This window comes from Lethenteron reissneri, chromosome 27 (assembly GCF_015708825.2).
Source record: "Lethenteron reissneri isolate LAM-NWPU_2019-01 chromosome 27, ASM1570882v1, whole genome shotgun sequence".
Taxonomy (NCBI): domain Eukaryota; kingdom Metazoa; phylum Chordata; class Hyperoartia; order Petromyzontiformes; family Petromyzontidae; genus Lethenteron; species Lethenteron reissneri.
In genome coordinates this window covers 7,654,120-7,680,756 of record NC_083805.1, presented here as the reverse complement: position 1 = coordinate 7,680,756, position 26,637 = coordinate 7,654,120, and the positions used below count along the sequence as shown (strand labels likewise).

General features: G+C 47.1%; 1 protein-coding gene across 12 annotated transcripts in view; it reads left to right on the top strand.

Moving 5' to 3' along the window:
* Window positions 1–26,637, top strand: part of LOC133348480 (ARF GTPase-activating protein GIT2-like) — an 86,606-nt gene that overhangs the window by 52,157 nt on the left and 7,812 nt on the right. For 3 of the 12 annotated variants that reach the window (XM_061561316.1, XM_061561309.1, XM_061561315.1), the window contains 12 exons: window positions 9,390–9,484; window positions 10,118–10,163; window positions 11,085–11,096; window positions 12,029–12,077; window positions 12,185–12,257; window positions 17,574–17,671; window positions 18,204–18,315; window positions 18,800–18,930; window positions 20,958–21,113; window positions 23,553–23,804; window positions 25,056–25,217; window positions 26,096–26,178. In XM_061561316.1, coding sequence (XP_061417300.1) covers window positions 9,390–9,484; window positions 10,118–10,163; window positions 11,085–11,096; window positions 12,029–12,077; window positions 12,185–12,257; window positions 17,574–17,671; window positions 18,204–18,315; window positions 18,800–18,930; window positions 20,958–21,113; window positions 23,553–23,804; window positions 25,056–25,217; window positions 26,096–26,178 — 1,269 coding nt within the window. The remainder of the gene's footprint in view (window positions 1–9,389; window positions 9,485–10,117; window positions 10,164–11,084; window positions 11,097–12,028; window positions 12,078–12,184; window positions 12,258–17,573; window positions 17,672–18,203; window positions 18,316–18,799; window positions 18,931–20,957; window positions 21,114–23,552; window positions 23,805–25,055; window positions 25,218–26,095; window positions 26,179–26,637) is intronic. The other 9 variants (XM_061561318.1, XM_061561312.1, XM_061561319.1 and 6 more) reach the window with 5 other exon arrangements.

Genomic DNA, 26,637 nt, shown 5'->3' with positions numbered 1-26,637 from the left:
GCAAAGAGTCGGCGTGCCTCTAACAGTGTATTTTTAAGGCCTCTTTATAACTAAATTGATTTTAGCAGACTCGTTCAACAGCATTTTGACGAGCGTGAATATGACTGCCGTTTAATTTGTGATAGTCACGTATTCTTTCGTGTCACATTTGAAAGCTCAACGCACGAATTTAAGGGCTCAAAATAGATAGATTTTTTTGGGGTCAGATCGGGTAAATAAAGCACGTCATAAACACCCTCCTTCATCCGACACAGACGGTGAATTAAGTTGTCCCGTGAACGAAAGTGTCAATTACCGCTGTAGCACATCGGTGTGTTAGGGAGAGAAATCGTGCAGCATTTAAATGGGTGCGATGTTTCACTTATAGTTACAACCAACACTGTTCGACAGGAGCCTGAATTGTGAAAATATCCTCCGGTCCTTGGGGCTTTAAATAGGGGACGTGACATCATCAATGAGCATCTACAAAGGAGCAGAGAAGTGGTAGGAAATGATACATAGAGGTTAATGTATTCGCATAGGTCGTTATTTAAACAATACTTATTACTTGACATAATTGAGTCATTAGAATGCTTAAAATAACATAATTTATGCAACTACATTAACCTTTAAGTGTCACTTCCTGCCACTCCGTGGCTTCTTCGCACATGCTAGAAACTCCCATCAAGGAAACATCCCATTGGGGGGAAAGCCACCCTGTAATGTGGAATTAATGAAGGAAATTAGTAACTTAACCTTGAATAGTTTATGCCGGTATAATTCACGTGCACTAAAATGCATGATGTATTCACGATGAAAACATGATGAAAACAATGAGAACAACCAAAAAACTAGGTCAACTATGAGGTCAACTGAGAACACTTCTCCCATAAATTCCTACTTGGTCTACTTCGTAGACTCTTGGGACGCTGCCATGGAAACTTAAGAATCTTCATTGTCAACAGCCCATTTCCAGAAAACTCATTGATATGCACGATACGGCACATGCCGTTGTGCACGCACACATGATGACATCGATGCACACTGTGGGCGATCGCTTTGTGACTAGTGTCCCCGTCTCACGCCTGCCCCCTAGGCGTGTGTAGAGTGGCAGGGGTACGCTCACGAATGGGTTAGCGAGCGGAGTGCAGCGGTTATCGTTCAGCAATGTGGCACTGCCCGTACGCCGTCCCCTAGTCTGAGTCCACGGGTTGGATGGTAGCTCCAGGAGTGAATTATTGATGTGCTCTATCGGAGACTGCCCTTTTCAAGGAGCCACGAGTTATAAATACCTCGTGGAAAATCACAGCTTTCCTGTGCAAATGCTGTGAAAGTTATTAACAATCGCTCCTCTTCATCTTGAGAACAAGTTTGCTGTAGCAGGCCTCCGACCTGGAAACCTCTCTGCGTACAGTACAACGTCGCATATCTAATGGTTACATATCCATCCCAACCAATGAAATGCTCACCCCAAACGCAATTTTTATGCAATGGTATAACTGTAATTTCCAATATAGATGTTCACAAATATGACATTTTCAAATACAGTCATGTAATCTTAATTTTGCATACATTCACTTCCAAGCACACTGAATTTTCCCTGTATTCAAAGTAATTTAGACTTTCTTTTTTTCGAGTATCTTATTTGTGCACAGTAGTGCTATCCCTTTCTCTCCATGTTCACATATTTGACATTTTCACATAAGTTTAGTTTATTTTGATTTGTTATATGTGTAGGGCTGTTACAGAGGGTCTGTTTGTGTAGGGCTGTTTACATAGGGGCTAATGGAAAACAGACACAGTGGGCGGGGTCTCCGTGAGCACACGGGGTGGTGCCCGCAACGACGTCCGTACTGGACGGCGTGAGGGGGGTTTCGATCCTCTAACGGGGTATAAAAAGGGTTGAGCCAGAGAGCTCGGGGCTCAGTCTTAGAGTAGTTAAGAGAAGAGAGAAGACCAGCCAGATAGGCCCTGGACTCCCCCTGGGACGCCGCCCTTGTAAGGGCAGTGCAGGCTGGAGCCAGTGGCGTGGTCCCGGAACCAGAGTCAGACCTCTGGGATTCCGGGTACCGTAGCCCGACTAACCAGTGTCGGGCCAGACAGCCTCCCCTAGCCCGTTAGCGGAGGACTCAGCTAGGAAGGCTAGCTAGGGGTGAATTCCCAGTTGTACGGGTGAGGGGGCCGATACATCCCTCTAGTACTGTAAGCCCTTTGTGTAAATAAATACGTGTGCCTTACCCCGTTGTCCACGCGTCTTCAACAACACTTCATCTGGCGTCAGAAGAACCAAGAACATGGACACGCGCCAAACAGCTCGAGCCAGGGAACAGCGGGCGGAGGACGCCGCCGAAATTGCCGAGCCCGAGATGGCTCTACTAGACGACGTGCAGCCGGGGCCGGATGCGGGCTTACCGGAGCATCGCCATGAAGAGGAGCAGCGGGGAGACGACCTGAGGCTGGCTCATGAGAGGCTGGCGGAACTGCTCTACGCCGCTGCCGCTGCGCTGGGGGACATCACACGGCTGGCGGCTGGTGGTCCACCGCGGGGCGAGAGGAACCGGCGTGTGGAGCGCCTTCCCGCCATTTCTGAAGATTTAAATTTTGAAATTCCCGCCATCGACGCAGCGACCGCTAGGGGCGTGGCCAACCTCAACCTGGGGTCCGACATCGGCCGCGCTGGGGCTGCTGCATCAACGACGGAGGAGGGCGCGTCATCAAAGCTGCGACAGGCGATGCCATCTGCCATTCGCGCCGAGACGCAGCCGAGTCGGGGAGGCAGCAGTCCACGGGACTCCACGGCAGCCGCTGCGCTACACCAAAGGCTGCCCCCGCTTAAAGAATTCGTGGGCGCAGAGGGCGACTGGAGCGGCTTTCAAAGACGCTTCCTCGCCCACCAGGAGATGGCTAAATGGACGGACGAAGAAGCTCTCAGCGCCCTGCCGGCGCTCCTGGACGGCGACGCGCTTGCCGCCCTAACATCGGCACCAAAGGAAAGGCGCTCCACGTTACCGATGGCGCTGCAGCTGCTGGGAGGGGTCTACGGACCGTCGGCGGAATGCAGACAGGAGTTCTACGACCGCAAGCGGGGAGAGAAGGAGTCGCCCCTAGCGTACCGAACGAGCCTCCTGGCGATGGCCAAGTCGGCCTTCCCCCGGATGGATGACGACGGCATCGACGCTATGGTAACGGAGAAGATACTCCTCCTGGCCGACGATCTAGACATCGCTGTCGTCGCACAGGAGGACGCGGAAATGACATCGCTCCAGGCGGCGCGGCTCCTCCACGCAAACCTCCTGTCGCTTCGACGCAAAGCCAGCAGGGCATCGGCGGGGCGTGCGGTGGCTGCAGCCACCCTTCCGACGGAGGAACTCTACGCCGTCGACCACCGACGGCAACAGGCGACGAGTGCACGGCCGGGCCAGGACGGGTCAGGCCGTTCCGACCACTCGTCACCTCCGACGTCGCTCCCGCGGTGTTATAACTGCGGCGTCCGGGGCCACGTCGCCTCGGGGTGCCGCTCTCCTCGTCAGCGCGGGACGACACCTCACCGGGACGACGGGCCTCATCCCAAGCTCCACCGTCAAAAACCGGCGAGTCGCGGCACCCCACACGTTTGGCCCACACACACACCCGTCACGCACTCAAACACCGCGACGAGAGGGGGGCCGGTATCACGCACCATCGCACCATCACGCACCACTCCGGGTACCCATATCGAACCCGGCCAGTGGTCCGTGCTGGCCGATCGTGTGGTTGCCGCATCGTCGGGGTCGTCGGCCGTTGTAGGATATATCGACGGGGTGGAAGTGCGCATCCTGGTCGATACGGGGGCATCGGCGACTATTATTTCGGAATTAATTTACAATATTCTCCCTGTCCGGAGCCGTCCTTTGATGCCTGTTAACGTACCATTCTATGCGGCTAACGGGGGCTCACTTGGCATCATCGGACAAATTCGTGCCCAAATTTGTATTGGGGAAATTAAATTGTCTGGGCCGATTTTTGTTTCGTCCTCGCTGGCGGTTCCGTGCCTGCTGGGGACGGACTTCCTGGCCAAAATGCCGATTGTAATTTTGATCGACCAGGGGTGCATAGAGCTTCCATCGGGCAGACGCATGGCGTTCCTGCCATCACCAGTTGCGACTCGGACGGCGTTCGCGACGGTGCCGGCGTTCGTGGAGAGAACGGTACGCGTTCCTCCGGGAACGCAAATGTTGGTGCCCTTGAAGCTTCGGCGGCCCCTCGTTAAGGGTGCCGGGGCGCAAGGGGTACTGTTGGGACCGTCTAGGGCCGGGGTTAGTGGACCTGATTTACTACCGGCCCAGACCATAGTGAGAGGGGATAGTGAACCCTTCATCGCGGTCCTAAACGTGGGCTCGCGGACGGTGGTGCTCCCACAGGGGACCGTGCTTGCTCACGCAACGCCGGTGCCGTGTGAGGAGCCTGCCGTCAATTCCGTCAACACTGTCCCTGCGTCGCGACCGCGTTCGGACAGCGATGAAGGGTGGCTCGAGGCGCTTTGTGCGGGATCGACGGACCTGTCCGATTCAGAGCGTCAACAACTTAAAACGCTATTGCGAGAATTTTCCGACGTTTTTAGTCGAGATAAATATGATTTGGGCTGCACTCACTTGCTGCGTCACCATATTGACACGGGTGACAGCGCGCCAATTCGCCAAAATCCGTTTCGGTTGAGTCCCGCCGAAAAGGAACATGTCAAATCGGCTGTTGATGACATGTTAGCCGCGGACATCATTTCTCCTTCCACCAGCCCTTGGGGAGCGCCGATCGTCCTGGTTAAAAAGCAGGACGGTTCGTTGCGGTTTTGCGTTGACTTCCGGCGTCTTAATAAAATTTCGGTTGCCGACGCATACCCGCTCCCTCGGATGGATGAATCGCTTGACGCTTTGGCGGGAGCGCGATTCTTTTCCACACTCGATTTACTTTCGGGATTCTGGCAGCTTCCTCTGGATGATGAGTCTAAGCCTAAAACTGCTTTTCGTACACCGCACGGCTTGTTTCAATTCAACAGGTTGCCGATGGGCTTGCACTCAGCGCCGGCAACTTTCCAGCGTTTGATGGAATTGGTTTTGGCTGGACTGCAATGGGAGTCGTGCCTCATTTATTTGGATGACGTTATCGTCTTTAGTAAAACTTTTGATGACCATCTCCAGAGGTTGCGGGCAGTTTTCCTAAAGATGCGGGCTGCTAATTTGAAATTTAAGCCCCAAAAATGCCATTTGTTGCGTGATTCGGTGCGTTATTTGGGGCACATCGTGGGACGCTCGGGTATTGCTACCGATCCCGCCAAAACGCAGTGTGTCAGCTCCTGGCCGACTCCCACCACAGTGGGAGAGGTCAGGAGTTTTATTGGGTTCGCGTCGTATTATCGACGGTTTGTTGCTGATTTTGCAACAATTGCAAAACCCCTGCACGCTCTAACATCTAAAGGGGTTCGTTTCCACTGGGGTCAAGAGGAGGAGGCTGCGTTCCGCTCCCTTCGGGACGCCCTGGTGAAAGCCCCTCCCTTGATCTACCCTGATTTTTCGAAACCTTTTTTGCTCGACACCGATGCGAGCAACACGGGTATTGGGGGTGTGCTTTCCCAGGTGGTTGATGGCGTTGAACGGGTGGTCGCATACGGTAGTCGGGTGTTGTCTCCTGCGGAGCAGAGATATTGTGTTACCCGTAGAGAACTGTTGGCAATTGTTTTTTTCATCCAACAGTACCGCCCATATCTGTACGGTCGGCATTTCACCGTCCGCACAGATCATGCGGCACTACAGTATGCCCTGCGGGTTCAACAACCATCGGGACAGTTGTCTCGATGGTTGGAGGTTTTCCAGGATTTTGATTTTGAGACCACTTACCGTAAGGGCGTTCGCCATACCAACGCGGACGCTCTGTCACGCATGCCAACCGCCTCGGAATGTGCATGCCTCCTGGGGTCGGGACGTTGCAGACCTTCAGGGGACGCATCGGTCCCGATCCTGGCAGCCACCGACGATGACGAGCCACTGGCTGATAATTCTATCGAACAACAGGGAAGGGATTCCCTGTTGGGGTTGCCCGTCACTGAGTGGGGGCGCCTCCAAATGGAGGACACCTCCCTCCTCGGGTGGCGTCGTCGCGTCGGGGGTGCTGGCCGGGTGAAAGGTGATTCGGGTGCATGGGAAATGGTACAGGGTCTGCTCATGCACTGGGACGCAAAATCACAGCGACATCGGCTGGTCGTCCCTTCGGAGTTGCGAGGCAAAGTGGTGTGGGCCGCGCATGAGCGCCTGTTACATCTGGGGACTCTAAAGACCCTTGCACTAATACAGCTAGATTTTTTTTGGCCTGGTATGACAAAGGATGTGGGGGATCTTCTGAGTTCATGCCCGCGGTGTGCGCAGCGGAAACCGCCGGCGCGGGAGTCTAACCCGCCTTTACAATCGATCAAGGTGTCCAGAATAAATGAGCTGGTCGCACTGGACATCTTGGGCCCATTTCCCGCCACCCCCAGGGGCAATAAGTATTTGCTGACAGGTGTCGAGTATTTTACGCGCTGGCCCATGGCCTGGCCCCTTGCCAACCAGTCGGCAGCAGCCATCGTGGACGCCTTTGTTCAGGGATACGTCCTGGACAAAGGTGCCCCGGAACGGCTGCTGACCGACCAGGGTAAAAATTTTTCCAGCAAATTACTTAAACAAGTCTGTGACCTCTTAGGCACAAAGAAAATTCGGACCTCCCCGTATCACCCACAGACTGACGGAATGGTCGAGCGCCTGCATCGCACCATTTCGTCAATGATGGCACAGCAGGTCTCAGATTCCCAGACTGATTGGGACCTGCATATTCAGGGGGTCTTGGCGGCATATCGGATGGCACCCCATGCAGCTACGGGGTTTTCCCCCTTTTACCTTATGTACGGTCGCGAACCCGACCCGCCTGTTCGCGCCCAGCTGCAGATCCCCGACCAGCAAGGAAAAACAAAATTGGCTGACCACGTCAAATTTAATTTGGCTAAGTTAACAGAGGCGCGGGATGCTGCGAGGTTAAACTCGGACCTCCGTCAAAAGGCGAACGAGCGCCTCAGGTTGGGTCGAGCGCATGTCATACAGTGGAAACCGGGGGACAGGGCATGGTTGCACTGTCCCCAAGTACCCCTGGCTACCTCCCCAAAGCTGGCGCGGCCGTGGCGGGGGCCTGTGGAAGTGGTCGAGGTCCTGCGACCACAGTGCGTGCGCATTCGTTGGGGGAAGCGGCGATGGTTCGTGCACCCCTCTCGGTTGAAACCTTTCGTCGCGGCACACAAACCCACTTCACACATGCGTGGCCAGACGTGTGGGGGGTCGACCGACTCACTAGGTCCGTCCCCACCGCGCTCACCTAATGCCTTGCCGGCCGTGCCACCTCCAGGTGCATCGAGACTGACGGGCTCACGCCCGACCACCCCTTCTGGGGATACCAACAGTCACGAGGCATCAGAGGAGGCCCCGCTCCCGGACGGACGATTGCCACCTGACGGTCCGCCACCCGGGGTTTCCCCGTGTGAGGGGCCCGCCGCAAGGACACGCGCAAAAATGCGCAAACTGTTGTGAAACCGCAAGGACACGCGCAAAAATGCGCAGACTGTTGAGGAACCGCAAGATTTGTATATATATGTTGTGTTCATTGTGTGTTGTGTGGGGGGGGGGGTGTTCCCTGCCCATTGCATTCACGTACGTTGGGCTCACCTGCTGTTGTGTGCATTGTGGCTTCGCTACAAATTGTATATAGCTCGTTCTTACGGTATCCGTATTTATTCGGGGGGGGGTGCGTCGGATTGTTCCCTTTCAGGGTTGAGGGTTTTGTTGTTGTCATTGTCGTTGTTGTTGTTGTTACTGTTGGTTCCTTCAAGTTAGCGTTAAAAACGTTTTTTTTAAGGCACACGCGGGGATCCAGGGGTTAAATAACCTTTATTGAAAGTTGTTGCAGCCGGGACGGCTGCGAGCTGTACAGGGGGGGGTGATGTAGGGCTGTTACAGAGGGTCTGTTTGTGTAGGGCTGTTTACATAGGGGCTAATGGAAAACAGACACAGTGGGCGGGGTCTCCGTGAGCACACGGGGTGGTGCCCGCAACGACGTCCGTACTGGACGGCGTGAGGGGGGTTTCGATCCTCTAACGGGGTATAAAAAGGGTTGAGCCAGAGAGCTCGGGGCTCAGTCTTAGAGTAGTTAAGAGAAGAGAGAAGACCAGCCAGATAGGCCCTGGACTCCCCCTGGGACGCCGCCCTTGTAAGGGCAGTGCAGGCTGGAGCCAGTGGCGTGGTCCCGGAACCAGAGTCAGACCTCTGGGATTCCGGGTACCGTAGCCCGACTAACCAGTGTCGGGCCAGACAGCCTCCCCTAGCCCGTTAGCGGAGGACTCAGCTAGGAAGGCTAGCTAGGGGTGAATTCCCAGTTGTACGGGTGAGGGGGCCGATACATCCCTCTAGTACTGTAAGCCCTTTGTGTAAATAAATACGTGTGCCTTACCCCGTTGTCCACGCGTCTTCAACAACACTTCATATGAATGATCCCGTTTAGCCAGTTTCCTAGCAAATTTCACGAAGGAGGTTCGTGGTGCTGCATGAGAATTGATCCATGGTGTGCGATAACACACACCTGCCTCAATCCCCAGTGAGTTGGATGTATGACGTTGTACCATAAAGAGAAATACATACATACCTGTGACAGATTTTAGTGGCATTTCACTACAGTACAAGCTTATTAGCACGGTTGACTACAGTGCGAAAGAAGTTCAACATCTATACACACAAAAGCAAAGGCAGCTTTACTTGCACACACGTGCAGTATTGCATCGTGTCCTGAACAGTGTCTTCCGACGTGTCGTTCTAACACCGTACGGTGTCAGAAGTCGCCAGATTCATCCGATAGATCGCGAAACAATATCAAGCTTGGCAAAGTGACAGATGTGGGCGTTGGTGGCGCATGCCTGTAATCCAGCGCTGTGGAGGCAGCAAGGGTTGGAAGATCACACACACAGATGTTGTGAAACTCCATTCCCATGGATGCCGAGGAGATTTTAGTACGCCAAAAATGTGGACTCCACCTCTTCTGCCTGTGTGGGATATAAAGTTTTTTTTACCTCTTCGCAAGCGTGGGTTTTCACCGGGTGCACCGGTTTCCTCATACATTTTCTCATAACACCCTAATATATGTAGAGGACCGCAGAGCTTGGCCAATTGTTGGCACCGGCTCACCGCGTGGCTTCCTTCCCGCTTGTCTGCGGTTCTTCGTGCCTCTTGAGTCGTTCTCTCTTCGAGAGCGAGCGAACACTGTATGCGTTACAAAGTCAAATTACTATGATTGTTATCAAACGAAATCTCGCTCTAGATTCACGATTTTATAATGCGGCGCAAACGTTGCTCCTTCGCTCCCGACAGGCTCGCAGGGTATCACGAGCTGGCTGAGAGGCTGTTGGAGTGTCAGTATGAGCTGACGGATCGCCTGGCCTTCTACCTTTGTGGAAGGCGTCCCGGTGAGTTGGTAACAGCACTGACAGACGTACATTTTACTGGGGGAAGGCAATGTACGCAGTTTTTTTGTGATTGCCTCCCTTTTTGAAAAAGTTAAGTTTTGTGTACATTACACGAGGCTAGCGGCAGCTTGAGGAGACCTCCATCGAGCAGTGGATTGACCATTTCTGATGATGATGATCATATAATCATCAAAAGGACAAAATCCCTTTGTTTGGAGTTCTAAAAATAAGCCTTTTGAAGTGCATATTTTGACTTGAAGTATATTTTCATCTTATTTATTTTTAATTCATGCTCCAAAAGGAAGTTATGACTGCGATCGGTTTGATACAATGGAGGCGATGCGACCTTCACATTTGCATTCATGCTGTGCAGTGAATGTTGATTATACATCATTGTTGTGCCGATTGGTTCAAATGCGGAACGCATTATGAGCATACATTATTATTGTCAATTCCTTTGCAGTACCTGAGCCTCTGCATGGATTTGAATAGCCGCGACAGTGTTGAAAGGCACCTGCAAAGCATATGCCTCCCTAGCTTTATGAAAGTTGTAATAGTTTGTCTGAAAATGCATGTGGCTTGTACGACAGGTGACTTTGACTCTTGCGTGTGCTTGTTAATGTGTTGACACAGACCACAGGAGTGGCCAGCACTTCATCATCCCACAGATGGCTGACAGGTAAGGGACTGCAATCTATTAAACACCTCTTAATGCACTTCGGTTTTTCATGACAGCCACTCAGAGCACCTCGCGTGCATTTGTTCCGAAATTCCTGCAGTGTCGTGTACCAACGCTGGGAAACAATTTGCACTTGTTGCCAAAAAAAGATCTAAGTGTTGTTAACCCTTTGAAGCCACATAGCAAAGTAACCAGGTGGCATTTTTTCGAAGGAAATCCACGCGTCGAAACTGGTGTTGCATTCGTCCTCTCCGCTATGCTTGTACATTATTGAGTAGACTACTATAATTACACTGGTCAACACACTTTTTTCTGGCATAAGGTATTCCAACGGGTTTAAGGTAATTTTGGGGTGCTGATTCCAAATCTGGCATCAGTTTTTGTCTATCACATTTTTGAGATATCAAATATTGCATTTTCAATAAAAACTGCAGAAGGAAAATATTAAATAAATGTGGATATCTAAATACAATGATATTATAAACACACTATCCTAAAAATATAGCACCATATTTTAACACTAAAGCAGTCACTGACTCGCAACAACTTGCAATCATAAGTGACAGAGTTAATTTCGGGTAAAATCAATGAAAATGGGGTATGCCGATAGCATAAAAATGAGATGTGATAGAGCAAATCTGAGATCAGATTTGGAATCAGCACCCTGAAATTAGTCTAAAAACAAGCTGCATTAGTCCAGGGCAGATTTTTTTTTGTTGACCAGTGTTATAAAGGTGCAAAGAATGTGCCTTACATTGAATTGTAAATTAATGTTATACTCATAGGTGTAAGCATCCCTCTATCATTCTAAATAGTGTTCACCTTAGACCATTGTTAAATGCAATTGTGTGTGTAGAATTCACTGTTGGAATTTTGCTGCGGTCGTATTTAAAATAAATATATTACAATCTTTTGCAACAGAAGGACACCAAAGTAAGTATCTTTTTAATTTAAAAGCCATCTCACTGTGATCAAATATTCAGTATTATCATGTCTTACAGGTATCTAGACAAGAATGAAAGACTTGATTGATATACACCATTTTATTATAGCATAGCGACTGAAAATATTGTGTTGCCGTAAACACATTTATCGTGTATATTCTATCTGATTTAAAATACTTTATATTATAATGCAATGCCAATATGTTGCTTGCTTTTGGATAACATATAAAAAAAAGGATATTTATCATTGGCATTTAATGTTCAGCTGCTGATGATACAGGAAAATATCTGAGATGTTTAAAATCTTCGTTTTTAGAAATACGTTTAACTTACAATGTCAGTGATTGACTTTTCTTTGTGCTTAATGAAACTCCAGTAATTTATGGGTGACGGGATGGCTGAAAGGTCAGATCACTGAGCCAGCACTGCTGAGATTTCTTGTTCGATTCCGGCCCAGGTCCCTCAAGTATCATCCAAGTCACCAAAGACTGTGCAATAAAAAAAATAACATTACATTTGGTTATAAAGATAAAAAAAATATTGGTTTTGACTGACACATAATGAGCTCTGCTCATTAATCGGGCACATGGGAATGTTCATTGTCCTCTAGTGCGGATAAACGAGCTCTTACTTGAAGGGAGCTCAGCTGTTTCGCATTATCTCCTTCTTTCTGCAGACCATTATGTGATCTGCAAGAGGTCTTAACGGTCACAACTTTACTTCACAACGTGCAGCTGATAGCGCATTTGAAATTAAATAAGGGAAATGACAGAGCAGGAACAATTTGCCATAAAAACCCAACAAGTCATAAACATGTCTCTCAGCATTGACAGGACTATTTGCACATTAAAGTTTGCAGTGTATCGTGATGGTTTTGACTGGTTTGTGATTTTTGACTTTGTTCTGTTTGTTTACGCTCAGCCTGGATCTCTCCGAGTTGGCAAAAGCTGCAAAGAAAAAGCTTCAGGCTGTAAGTGTTCTCTGAAGCCCTCCGCAGTAAACTCATGATCGCTGCAAGAGAATGTTTTTGCGCACGGTTGCGTGCACTTTATGCTTTTCATGTGTTTTTTCCAACAGCTGAATAATCACCTTTTTGAGGAGCTGGCAATGGATGTGTACGACGAGGTGGATCGAAGGGAAACGGACGCAGGTTTGTGTTGCCTACTCGGACGATGACGGTTCTCGGTGTAATAAGTTCACGCATTTCTAATTGTGTTTCACGGTGAATGCGCACACACGTTTCTTCACTGCAAAATAGGAGTGGATGTTTGAAAATGAACACTCGCATTGTTATGGTTTCTCAGCATGCCTCCCTCAAGTTTCCTGAAAGCTGCATTAATAGATTTTTCTCGGTTTTTCTGCAGCGCAAATGTTAAATCAAGGCATTTTTATTCTTGATTTGAAGCTTTCGTGACTGCAGGAATCCATACTCTTTGGTTCTTTCGGTAAAGTCACGTAGGTAGAAAAATCATAGATCACGACGTTTTGATCGCAACGCAAGCAATCGCCATCAGGTGGGACAACCACAGCAAGAGCCGACTTCAGCAGGTCTTCCTTGCTGCGGTTGTCCCACCTGATGACGATTGCTTGCTTTGCGATCAAAACGTCGTGATCTATTCTTTTTATACCTACGTGACTTTACCGAATTAACCAAAGAGTATTTTTATTCTTATTACGGTTAATTGTAGCTTACTCGCTTGTAAATATAGTTACCCTCAAGATTTAAAGCACCGGGAGAAAACTATGCTGTGAACAATTTGTTATTTTTGGTGGACTTGGAGGCTTTTTTTTTAATTTATATTTTATTTACATTCGCATTCAGGCAAAGGATACATCGCCCCATAAAAAGCCTTTCAGGGCTATAAATGTATGGAACAAATCATTCTTGATTATAAATTGCTCTTAGGTTTTTATTACCCTGAGAAGTGTGCTTATGTTGCGAGTTTGGCTATGAGGGAGCTCGTGTTATTTTTTATTAAATAAAAACAATTATTGCTATTTGAACTTCAGAGTGAAAAGTTAATTCAATTTATTAATACTGTAATAATATGAGACTCAGCTTTGACAAATTACAGAATTTTAAAAACATAATGTGAGAGCTTAATAGCATCTCTTGAAATGCAAGGGTTTTATGGTACAGTTAATAAACCAGACAGACGTAGTTGTGACTTGTTAGTAAACGCATAAGAGACACTCAGACCAGCAGTAGGCAGCCAGTCTTATTATAGAGAGTGTGGATGGAGTGTTTAACTTTAAAAAAAATAAAAAAATCCGATTGTAAAACCAGATCCAGGCTATATTTGAGGCTTTAATTTGAATGTATTTATTTATTTACCACGTTATAATCATTGCCAAAAAAACTTGGTCTATTAAGTAGCAGGGTGGGTCCTGAACGCACAAGTGGTTAGCATTAATTTTATTTAACGAGACAGTGCAGCTGTTTTTAAAGACATTGTACTAACCGCAGACAACCATAGCGACACGACTGCACTCTATGATAGCTCCTTCTTGGTTCTTTCGGTAAAGTCACGTAGAAGGGAAGTAATAAAATAATAAAAATAAAACATAATAAAACAAAGAACCAAGAAGATGAATCCCTGCAGTCACGAAAGCTTTAAATCGAAATCTATGATAGCTGGCGCCAAACTGTGCCACACTCCTTCCCGTATGGCCTTGTGAGAGCCTCGGTACCAATAAACTTATTTGATCGGATTCCGTTATCCATCGGAACTAGAATATCTGTGAAATTACCCTTATTTTTACATTTTTTTTATGTATATGTTTTAATATTTAATTGAGAATCAAGCCATATATCTAGAAATTTGTCATAGGCGATATTTTCGATGGTGGAACTGTTTACACAAGGGGTCCAGTTTCAAAACAGATTTGGGCTCCCAAAAGACAAAAGGTCACCTTGCCTACGTTTATAAGATCCGTTGCATATTGTTGAGATCAAGCTGTGATTTTGTTCCTGCTTCATTGACAGATGAAGCAGGAATATGAAGTATCATATCATTTGCAAAGATGACTTGATAATCTTGATTTGAAGCTTTCGTGACTGCAGGAATCCATACTCTTTGGTTCTTTCGTTAAAGTCACGTGGGTAGAAAAATAAATAAATTAATATTCAATCACGGCGGTTCGATCGCAACACAAGTGGCCGTCCTCAGGCGGAAAAATAACACTGGTCAACACACTTTTTCTGGCATAAGGTATTCCAACGGTTTTAAGGTAATTTTGGGGTGCTGATTCCAAATCTGGCATCAGTTTTTGTCTATCACATCAGGTTTTTGAGATATCAAATATTGCATTTTCAATAAAAACTGCAGAAGAAAAATATTAAATAAATGTGGATATCTACATAAAATGATATTATAAACACACTATCCTAAAAATACAGCACCATATTTTAACACTAAAGCAGTCACTGACTCGCAACAACTTGCAATCATAAGTGACAGAGTTAATTTTGGGTAAAATCAATGAAAATGGGGTATGTTTAACATGTAGGCTTTCGCGACCAATATTATTCATAATCAACGTTTTAGGGTTTAGATCGCATTATTTATAAATGTGTCGTAACCCTCCACCACCCGGCACGGCCAATCAAAATGGGGTATGCCGATAGCATAAAAATGAGATGTGATAGAGCAAAATCTGAGATCAGATTTGGAATCGGCACCCTGAAATTAGTCTAAAACAGCTGCAAAGGGCCAGACCAGAAAATAATGTTTTTTTTTTTGTTGACCAGTGTAAATCCAGCAGTGGAACTGCTGACGTGCTACTCATGGAGCTCCTAGACTCGTGTGCGGAAGCTGCTGTGGTGTAATGATTATCACACTGGGCTTGCGATCCTAAGGTCACCAGATCGATCTCCCGGTGCAGCAGTTTAAACATTGAGACATTTTTTTTTTAAATCCCCACTACCTCTGTCCACCCAACAGTATAAATGGGCAGGACTACAGGTCGCCAATTGGCAAGTCCACATGTGGTGGGGAAAAGTTCGAGTACCTCCACTTCCAAGACTTCTCTCCAGCTGGGAAGAGTAGGCCAAACTCTATCATGAGGCCTCTTTTGCCAGTAGCAAAATATAATAATAGGTTTTGTACCCTTTTTTCTGGCAACAAAACTGACACCTTTTTTCAAGTAATCATATTTGCATTAACCACAATACCTGCGGTCAGAATGAAAAAAAAATGCTTACCCCGAGCCCTCATATTCTGATAGTGCGTTGTCTTTGAGTTGTGCACCTTTTGGCGTCATCTGATCCAACACCATGTGAGACTGGGCTCTAAGAAAAGCTGTCTCTGGTGTGGACCAATCAATTTCAAGAACAATGCATACATTTTCAGAGTTGTGGTTTTTTTGCATTCTGACCGCAGGTATTGTGGTTAATGCAAACATGATTCCTTGAAAAAAGGTGTCAGTTTTGTTGCCAGAAAAACGGGTAAAAAACCTATTATTATTAGACCAAACTACCCTATTGCGTGGCTCTCACTAGCTGTCTGCAGTGGAGGTTCCGAATGCCAACAGTGGCATGAGCAAGGAATTACAGGGCCGCACTTTAACATTTTACTCATGAGGAATTATTCTGCAGTCCAGAAAATGGGGAGACTTTGAGTCCTGCCTCTAATCTTGGCTGCCCTTAGTCTCACTTTCACTGTACACCCACCTCGCAGCAGCCATTTCAGGTTAAGCCAATCTAGATAAAAACCCTGTTGCGTCTCGTTATTGAGTTGAGTCGGTCTGATGGATTGCCCCCAAGGAACGCTCATTATGGGCAAGGTTGGCATGGAAAATGCCCCCAACCCCCATGCACAGAGCCCATTTGAAACAGTTATTTAATTTAGTCTGTGAAGCTGAACGTACTCTCAGCTGACCTGGACGTGCCAGCCGCGGGAGAGTGCAAGGGCTTAGATTTATGTTCACGTGATGTAGGCACGGCTTTAGTTGTATGGCTACGGCCGTGCTTTATACGACTGTGACACTTCTCAAACCGTCCTTTGCATATTCGTGTGCGAGCGCACATGCACGCGCGTCTGATCTGACCCGATTTCTCTAACTGTATATGATGAATAATAAATCCTTCACAGTACAATTTGGTGTCAATAATGTATGTATGTTGAGCTTCTTTTGCACCGTGTGTGGCCAATCGTGCTAATCAGAGGTGTGTAAAGATAAATGTGGTGTTAAACACGCCACCACCCGACACAGTCAATTAGTAAGGTTTGTCACATGAGCAAAATGTGCCAATTAGTGTATTGGAGAGTTAACCCACAACATTTACAATTCCAGTACGATGTTTTGCTGATGATTACAACCAGCTTCATTGACTAATTGCCTGCTTAGCTGATGTGTTAAACCAAAATATGGCATTTTCAAAGCTTAAACCAAATAAATAACAGAAATATATGTCAGATGTGAAAATTTTGGGCTGTGGACCTTCTTCACATTGGCTTAGAAAAAATAGAGAAACACAGCTACGCTTGCATTTTGCCGACTGCACTAAATTAGGAGCAAGTGCAAAAATGTGTGAGTTATTTTATAATTAATAATTTCGAATCAAAGACTTGGAATGGTTTAGGAAGCTGTTCTTTGAAGTGGACCCACCCTGTAATTTTCAGGGCATTGTGATTGTCATGAAATCTCTCCCTCATAAACACCCACACAAGTTGACCCTTCCCCTACGCCCCTGGCGGTGCCCGTACAATCTTTTATTTTCATGTCCCATCAATTTTTTTCCAAATGTAAATTTTAAAGAAACCTGTGCACTTTGTAAAGAATGTCTGTTAGAGCTTTCTCCATTTACCATCATCATAAGATTGCAGTTTGAGCTAGGTCAGTAAAGCTCTCTGTACACACATACATGCTTGATAGCATGAAGATTTTATCATATTAGTTTAATTCCTATAATCTTCCACATGTTCGTCATGATGTTGATGACCCATAATACAGGTTTTTTTGGGTTAGATTGCGTAAATATATAAATGTGTCGTTAAACCCGCCACCACCCGACACAGCCAATTAGTAAGGTTTGTCACGTAAACAGAACGTGGCCAATTCGTCACGAGTACAGCACACCGGTATGTTGGAGAGCCAAGCCACATTTACAATCTGAGTACGACATTTCGCCAGTAATTACAACTCGCTTCATCAGGCGCCAGCCGGATGTGGATGACGCACATGGTATCGAGATGTTGACGGTTGTTGAAACAATCTGAAAGTTTATTAACTCCCCCCCTGCCCCCCACTATGGGGTAAATTGTGGGAAACTCACACCTCTTTCAGCATGTCTAACCAGCATGAGTGAGTAGGCCAAAATACCCTCGAGGGGGGGCCACTCCAGGAGGAGGCCCTTCAGCCAGCGGTGGCACGAGCCAATAATTGCAGGGCCGCCCTCTTTACCCCTTTTTTCGCGGTCACCCGAGCTCATAGGACGTGTGTGTGCACGCGCGGTGCCTTGCAGTGTGGCTTGCAACGCAGAACCACAGCATGCTGCTGAGCGAGCGCACCGTGGTGCCGTTCCTGCCCGTCAACTCGGAGTACTCATCAACACGAAACCAGGCAAGCCGTGCTTTACGGGGCAAGGGTGTCGGCCGGCGGAAAATACACGGCGGAGTAATGACAATTAAAAAAGCTTGTAAGCCTATGGCCAAATCACCCGGAAAGCGCCCGATCTCGTCAGGCCCTCGGAGTCTACGGGAGGGATGACTCTGGATAGAGCTTAGATGGGCGACCACTATGTGTACAACAGGTGTTATAGGCTGCTGCGGGGCTCCGTTGTGGCCAGCAATAGGCAGTGCCGCAAACTCCATTCTACTGTACTATACCGCCACGTTCATGCTCACCGTCTTCACCAACCCGCACTGACCAGCCTGGTGAAGTATGGCCAACTAACCCCACGTCGAGATGGAGACAGGTGCCTCTGCTCTGGAGGCACGGGTTGCTGCTGCTGATGGCTGCTGCTGATGGCTGCTGGTGCTGACCAATCGGGCTTGTAGGGGCGCTACAACTGTTTGCCGGTCAAACGCAGCGGTAGTCGTAGCGTTTTTCTCACTCTGCTCTCGCACGGCACCTCTTGATCCTTGTTCTCCAGGGCCGGCAGAAGCTGGCGCGCTTCAACGCTCGCGAGTTTGCGACGCTCATCATCGACATCCTGAGCGATGCCAAGAGAAGGCAACAAGCCGTGACTGCTCTAGGGCCCAAAGGTATCCCCCCCTCTGTGTGCACACACAGATTGGCAAGAACCCCTTTAATATGCTCCCAAGCGCAGCAGCGTATGGGGAGCCAGGCAAAGCAGTGTGCTGTGGCTCTTTGGTACAGTGAATAGTAATTAACAATGGAGACACTGTGTTTAAGAACTTAAGCACCATTGGTCATTGGATCCGGTCAAGTGACTAACTTATCCACAATCGTAATGTTGTGGGTTCAAATCTGTATTGGTTATTAACAAAACCATTTTAAGGTCAATAACATGAGTACCGCTTTGTGGAAAGTCCGCGGTGGCTTGCTTGAGGAGAAACTGGCTGCTACAAGAGGTGTTTGTAGTTTCCACCACTGGGTCAGGATGGACATCATCAAAGAAGAGTGTCAGGGCTGCAGTGGTCGTCACGTCGAGCTCTTGAGGTAAACTTATTGCGGAAGCGGCCATTTCTTTTTCGGGTTGACCTTGAACCCCGCTTCCCATGCCAGCAGACGTTCACCTGACGAACCGGAACGAGAACGCTCGTCCCGCGGACGACCAGCCCGACTACGACAGCGTCGCCTCGGACGAGGAGCCCGACTCGGAGCAGGGCCCCCACGGCAGGGGCGGCCGCAGCAAGGTGGTGCACCGCTCGTCCGCCACCGCAGCTCACAGACGGCTTCCTTGGCCATGAACCTGCCCACCACCGCGGGCAGCTGGCGTCGTCTGCTTGGCAGTGTGCTCCGGTGCATGGGAATCAAATGGCAGTCCCCTGTTTCCAACTTCCCCCACCTCGTGGTCAGCTGCTTTGTCCTCCTCCGACCGGCTCGCGCTCCAGTGCATTAGCGCCGCCTGCACGCTTGATGGCTGCACCGCTGCCTCGGCTAGCCGGTGTGCCGTGTCAATGCCCGTGCGACTCGTACCAAAGCAGATCGAGTTGCAAAGGGGCCTTGTTTGTAAATATGTTGTTCTGTGTCCCTGCCTGAACCGGGCAGACTGGAGCGTGTTTGAATCAATCTCTGGTAAATATTTCATCGGTGCTGTGATCCAGGACATCAAAATTGTGTGTGTGTGTGTACTCAATGTCGAGGGTTTGTCAGGTGACTATAAATGAACACGTGATTTGTTTACTTTGGTAGTTTTCAGAGCTCAGTTGTTTTCCGTTGATGTATAGGTCAACTTAAAACTACCCTTTACCCATCGTCGCAGAGACAGCAGTTTCACAGACACGTCTACATGTAAATACAGAATTAGATTCGTTTATTTAAAGCTGTCTTTTTATGCATTAAGAAGCTTGCGTTTTAACACTCATTCATAATATTTAACAATATGTACAGCAATGGCAGCAATTAATATTCAATTGCTCGATCCACAGACACATTTACATTTATTTATTTATTTATTGAGCCCACCTACCTAAGGACAAGGTAATGACATATTTAAATGATGACATACACACTTTCGCAGCCGATATTTTGTCTCTTAATTTATTTTTGGATTAGGTCACATGATCTGGCCAATGACGATACAGAAAAAAAGCCGTGCTTACTGACATTTTCAAACAATGAAAAACAAGACGTAAAATTAATGTCACTTTCTACTTGGCATTAGAGTGACTATGAAAGGGCACCGTATGCTGGATTGATGAGGCAATTGCAATTTTCTTGATATAAATAACTCGGTCGATCATTGGACCGTACATTACTTTCCCATGTAATATTACAGTAGGATATATTTTGGTCCTGCGGTGGTGTAGTGGTTTGGCACAGTGCACTTTAAACCCAGCTACCCGAGTTAGATACCTGGCCGTGACTCACAACTGTGACAAGTGATATCAGGATCAGTCATGTCAACCTACCCCCTCCCCCCTTCACCAACCTGCTGTGACTAGCATGGCGAAGTATGGTAAAGAAAAACGTTGACTAACTTTGTGTTCGTGAGTTCATCAATTTGCCAATTGAAAATTCCTGGAATTTCATCTATATTTGTAAGTGCTCGTCTACCTGGATACTGTAGATGTTTGCCACTTTTTGTCATCTGAATTTGTGACAATGTAAAGCATGGAATATAATGATTATCTTATTAAGATTTATATATATAGTGCCCTAGTCCAAGGCGCTTAACTCTACTCTCGCTTTAACTCTTCAAACTTTATTCACACAAGCTTTTAAAGTTATTCACAGTGGCAATGTAATGTAAATGTCACAGTGACATTTGTTTGTGAAGTAACATTTAAAATTCGTAACCTTAGCTGAATGCAATCTAAATGAATATTAACAAGGTTGTCCAATGTCTTATTCCTCGCAATGAGCATGACAGAAATGTCGCAGTCACCTAAAGCAACGAATTTTCAAACCCTGCATCTACATCACCGCCAAAGTAGCTGTTGAAATTACATTTGACCCTTGAAATACATGTTCAGGCAAGCATTGTGGTGAGCACTTTGATTGTTTGCGATAGGGCAAAGATTAACCTTTTTAGCACGCGATTGTATTGCATTGTGCCGAGCTTTTAACACATTAGTCGGACTCAACAGCAACACTATTGTGGCGTTTCCATGGCTTATCGATAATCTGAGTGGCTCCGGCTGTGCGAATGCCACACCCCGACCATTCCTACTCCTCTGTCCTTACCCCCACCCCACCCTTCCTCTCTCGCATCCCCAAGCAGAATGCCGCATTTCCGAACGACACGGATGGCCCCGTCGCCATCCGGGAATTTCTGGATGTCAAGAATGCCCTGGCAGCGTCTGAGGCCAAGGTGCAACAGCTGCTGAAGGTCAACAGCTTCCTCAACGAGGAGCTGCAGCACCTGCAGCATGAGGTGCGACGCGACACGCACGGGGGCCCATGCTCTGCTGCCGTTACTGCTGACAAGCAACACGGGTGACACACCGGAGCCGGGCTATTTGATTAGATTTTTTGTCACGTCACAAGACGAAGTATACTTTCGTATCTCTTGCAGAGCACTGCAACCTTTCGTGTTAGAACATGGCCCACGGAAGTGGTTGTCACAGAGCTACCTCTGAGATCCCATCAAGAGAGCTCTAGTTCACACACAGCAGAAGGCAGCACTTCTCGCACGCTCTTCGTGACGCTCAAAGCGATGTATTAATTCCCAAAGATCGAATTTAGCCAAATTAAATGCAGAACCAAATTTAACGTGCAGTCATTGGTGACTGGGTTTGTTGTCTGATTATTTAAGTATGATGGGTTGTGGCACTGCAAAACCATGATGATTGGTGGCAACATGGAAGAGGCCTTCATCCAGTAGAGGCAATACATTTGCATATTACGGAGATGGTAATATTTGGTATTTCATACCAAATGGTATTTCATACCAAATGCATGTAATGACTCAAGGTGTTTGTTCGGCTGCGCTGCATCTTTGCAGTGAGCCACATGTCACCATCCGCTTGTGCAGTGCAGCAAGTACAGACTCATGAGTGACAGTGTCACGCAAAAAAAAAATTATTGTTACTTTGCATTGCAATTTTTTGTCGTCAGCCTTTTGGTGTTTACATCCCATCACAATAGATGATTCGCAAAGCCACGCCATGTTGGCGTAAATACATTAATTGCACTCGCATCTTTCAAGAAAATCAACGTTTTGATGAATAGTAAAAGATATGTAGACGTTGATCATTTGAGTGCACGGCTCGCTAGAAAGGGCTGGTGTGTGTGCACGTGTGAACAGTGCAGATGCACATGGCAGCACATTGATCTCCCTTATTGCGTCCGGTGTTCCTGTGACCCACTGCTGTATGTGTTGGCAAACTAGCACAAGCCCGAGCCAAATGTTGTAAACTGCTCCACCACGCATTATTATTGCCTGTCCTTCACAGAGCTGGCATGCAACACGGGTATTGATCATTGTTAATAAAAATTGCAAGCCCTGCAGCAACTCAGGTGGCCGCCTTTCTCAGTTTGAGATGCTTTAAGATTGCGTGCTTGGCCCCATTGTTCTACTTTATTACAAAAAAGTTTTGCTGTCTGGCTGCAAGTGCTGACGTCACCGCGCACACCTGCGTGATGATGTCACCCGTGCTGACGTCACACTCCCCTTACACAGCGGCTGTGTATCCCACGCGGCAGTGCGAGTTGATACTCAAATTATTGTTGATTGAGCAATAAGGTGAATTGGTATTGTCTGGGAAAACGACGACTCGTTTGATTTCATTGATGGCAAAGCTTGGTGATAACTCGTGTGACGATAAAGAAATACATTACCATTTATTTAGCTGAGAGAGTGTCGGTGACAATTGAGCCTCAAGACTGAGGAGGTTTTTCCTACATTGGGATGTTTGACCAATTTCCTATTAAGGAGTGCTTTTCTTGTGGGAGGAGAGTGCCTATTGATACTCTTTGGTTTTTTCGGTAAAGTCACGTAGGTAAAAAATTAAAATAAAATAATAACGACGTTTCGGGCGCAACACAAGCATCCTTCTTCAGGTGGGGACAACTTAGCGAAAGCACACCGCTTAAATCTAGAATTAGTGGCTATTGAAGCAACACCACTTAGGCAAGGGGTAACACTCAAAGACCTATCCAGATGGGTTCACGAATCCACTTGCTGTACTGCAATATTGCTGGCCACCTCGTAGCCTTGTCAATTTGGGAGCATTACAGACCCATGTGTTCAACCAACACCTGCCTCCACAGTGCTGGCTTACAGGTGTGCACTACCACAACATATGCCCTGTACCTAAAGCTTTCGTGACTGCAGGAATTAATATTATTTGGGTCTTTCGGTAAAGTCACGTAGATAGGTTAAAAAAAAATAACAAAAAAACCACAGATTTTTTGCTATTTTCTTTGAACCTATCTATGTGACTTTACCGAAAGACCCAAAGAATATATGCCCTGTACCTGGTGATCATTCCTCATTGCAACCCTGTATCATGGTCTTCCTTCATACAAACATTCTTTGGATGGGGGGGGGGGGGGGGAGTTACAACACAATAAATGTAAAAAAAAGACAAATGTTAAATATTAAGCAGAATGAGTCACGATATGAATCTGCTTTTGTGGATCACGCATTCTGCTCTAGCTCTCACTCCCTGTGTACATGTGGAAAGGCTGTACCAACATTTCTTCACTTTTTTTTCACAATTTGCCATTGGGGCAGACCCTTTAGAAGAAGTGGGGGGGTGGGGGCTTTATTACCCCCCAATGCTACGGGGCTGATCTACTTGCGAGTGCTTTTGATGATGTTGGCAATGACGACGTTGAGTTGCGCTGATATTTCCTTTTTTGCCGTCAGGTCAGGAAACTGCACAGCGAGAACGCGGCGCTTCGGCAGCAGTACAACACCAGCGTCTACCAGAACCACAGCGCCCCACCCGCGGCTCCGCCGCTCGCTCCGCCGGTCGATCGCAATGATGTTGGGCCGCGGAAGGTGTGCCGGCCGTTCTCCATGTACGAGACGGGACACCGCGCCTACCACCCCGCCGGGGACGCCGCGGCTCCAGGGGAGGTGCCCGCATTCCAGAGCAGCCAGCCCTTCCAAAACAGCGTGAGTTACTTCGCCAGCGAAGGGACACCGAGCCAAAGGTCCCCAGGCGAGGCCAGCTAATTTGCTGTCTAAACTAAAACTCAACTTTCGATTTAAAGCTTTCGTGACTGCCGGGATTCATCTTCTTGGTTCTTTCGGTAAAGGCACGTAGAATGGAAATAATAAAGTAATAAAAATAAAACATAATAAAATAATGTATTATATAATAAAATACTTTTTTATGCTTTGTTTGTATTATTTTATTTTTTCCATTCTACGTGACTTTACCGAAAGAACCAAGAAGATAAAACTCAACTATTATTTAATTTCACCAGGTAAGGCCCATTGAGCTGTATGGCTCTTTTTTCAGAAGCGACCTGGCCACGAATGACAGCTCAACGAAGTGGGTTATCGCGTGGGAATTTGATAGTAGCCGAATAATCTTAACGCGTGTTGATTGACTCTAATTGTGGAGGGAAAAACCGGAGGACCCGGAGACAATTCCACGCAACCACGGTGAGAACACACAAACTCCAAATATACAGCAGGCGTCAGGGTCGGGATCGAACCCACGACCTCCTCTGTACCAGAACCACCGTGCTTTGTCATCGTGATGACATCTTGATGATTGCTCTATCAATCACCCACAGGGCATCACTAATGAGTAGACCCATGCAATTCGCCGGCAATGAAGCTTTGCAACTCATCCGACAAAATGCAACTAAACTATTACATGTGTCTAATGGTGTTATAATGACAGCTAGGGGGCTGTAATATTCTTGCCATTGATATTCAAAAGACTCCCTTGCAATTCAATATCATTTTGGTACCCGGCAATAATATAGGATGATCCATTTATAGATACATGATGACATCTAATTACCCTCTTACTATCTTCTCAACAATGTCGTAAGCAAATTATACTGGCTATGTTGGAAAACATGTAGCAGAAGTGTGTTCAAATATTTTACAAGTGTATTGAGATTAGTGGAAGATGTAGAGAGGCTTTGATTAAAAGCATTGTTCTCTCTGTGTCTCGATATTACTTGAAATTGAGTATCTCAGACTCAAGACTTTATTCCAGCTTGTAAGGGCCATTGAGCTTAGTAGCTCTTTTACAAAGACGACCAGCCCAAGACTGTTGGCAGTGGTGTCAGTTACAGGACACTGCAGGGTAGGAATATGCAAAGTAACAAGAACACATTGTGTCTGTGTGAATCTATACCGTCGCCTGTGGGACATGCTTTTTTGTTTGCTGTGTCTCTGGGGTAGTTCTCACCACCACGCTACATAGGGGCGGTGCCAGGCTGCATGGCTCCAGCTGGAAGAGGGCCTCTCGCAAACGCCGTGTCCTTTCCGTCGTCGCCAAACCTCGTGTCCTGGGGCCAAGAGACTCCACACCTGGTGGTCACCTACCAGCACACCTGGACACAGGTGAGCGAGTTGTTGCTGTGCCGGCCAGCACCACAGGAATAAAGGTAGTCTCCGAGTTACGATGGTCCGACTTACGATATTTTCGACTTACGATGGGGTCATCGTAATGCATCTCCATCGTAAGTAGAGGACTACCTGTACCTGCTTCGACAACACATGATGCAGCTTGTCCGAAGATAGCTCTATGCACGAGTCAATGAAAATGTTATTTTGAATGTCATTCATATTTTCAAGAGCAACGGCCAGTGCAGAGAAACACAACAAACTGGCCTTCTCATCTTCCGGGTGACCGAGCACCAAAGAGCATATTCGTAGTGATCCCCAGCTGTGATCTGGGATGCGATAGAGAGACGAGAGAGGAAGATGAAGGATAGAAGAGAATAGAAGGACAGAAAAAAATGCCAGTAAATGTTTAAGTGGCTGTATAAATCAGAAAATGCACAGAGCAGCAAATAAAAGTCTTGCCTGGTGAACTGCAAGTTATTTTTGGCTGGTCATTTGCATTTTGTTGGCCTGTCTTCACAGTTAATGGGCATTTTTGTATAAACTTACATTTTCTTTTCATGGCTCCATTAAACTGGAAATGTCCTGGCGCAGCATTTTCTCGTTACATGTGAAACAGCTGGTGAACAATAATAAAACAGTTAATGCCTCGAATAATTCGAACATCTGCAACACGCTGGTTAGACGTTTTGGCAGTAGACGGAAATATTGCTGCTACGTTGCCGTGAATGTAAATGTCAGTGAAAGTGTTTTTTCCGATGGAATCACCGATCTCGGTTATCTGAGTTTTTGCTGTTACTATTGCTTTGCTTCTTTAAGTGAATGGCTTGCTTTTGCTGTTTTTGTATTGAATGAACGCAACTTTTCTCCTTTAGGCGTCAAAACTGGACAAGAGACTTAGTGCTGCTGGAAGTGACTATGACAACACTCAAAATGAAGAGGAGCAAAATAACACGGGGTATGGAAGTCGGCCTTTCCTTAACCATACCGACCAATGAACCCTTCACGTAGCACATGCGCCGTTATTTTCTCGAGTCATTTATTATTGACGCACGATTAAACTCGAGCGACGCAAAAAAAAAATGTCCTTAGAAGTCGGGGGGGATTTGTAAATGTAACATACATCGCACACCAGGGGAAAACCCATCGCACCATTATCAGAATGTGTTTCCGATGCATTCAAAATAAAAGCTTACCTTGTGACGATGAGACTCCCGGAGGAATCTCGCCGAAACAACGTTATGGATTTTCCTTTTTGTGAAATTGGTCGCAAGGTCACGTTTCAAAAATGTATCTGCTGCCGCGGTGGAAAGGTTTCACGCTGTCCGGACTTGCGAGTCCAGCGGTCGCCCCATTCGATCTCTCGGCACGGCAGTTTGAGATGATGGACAAGTTTCTTAAACCCACCCACAGGGTG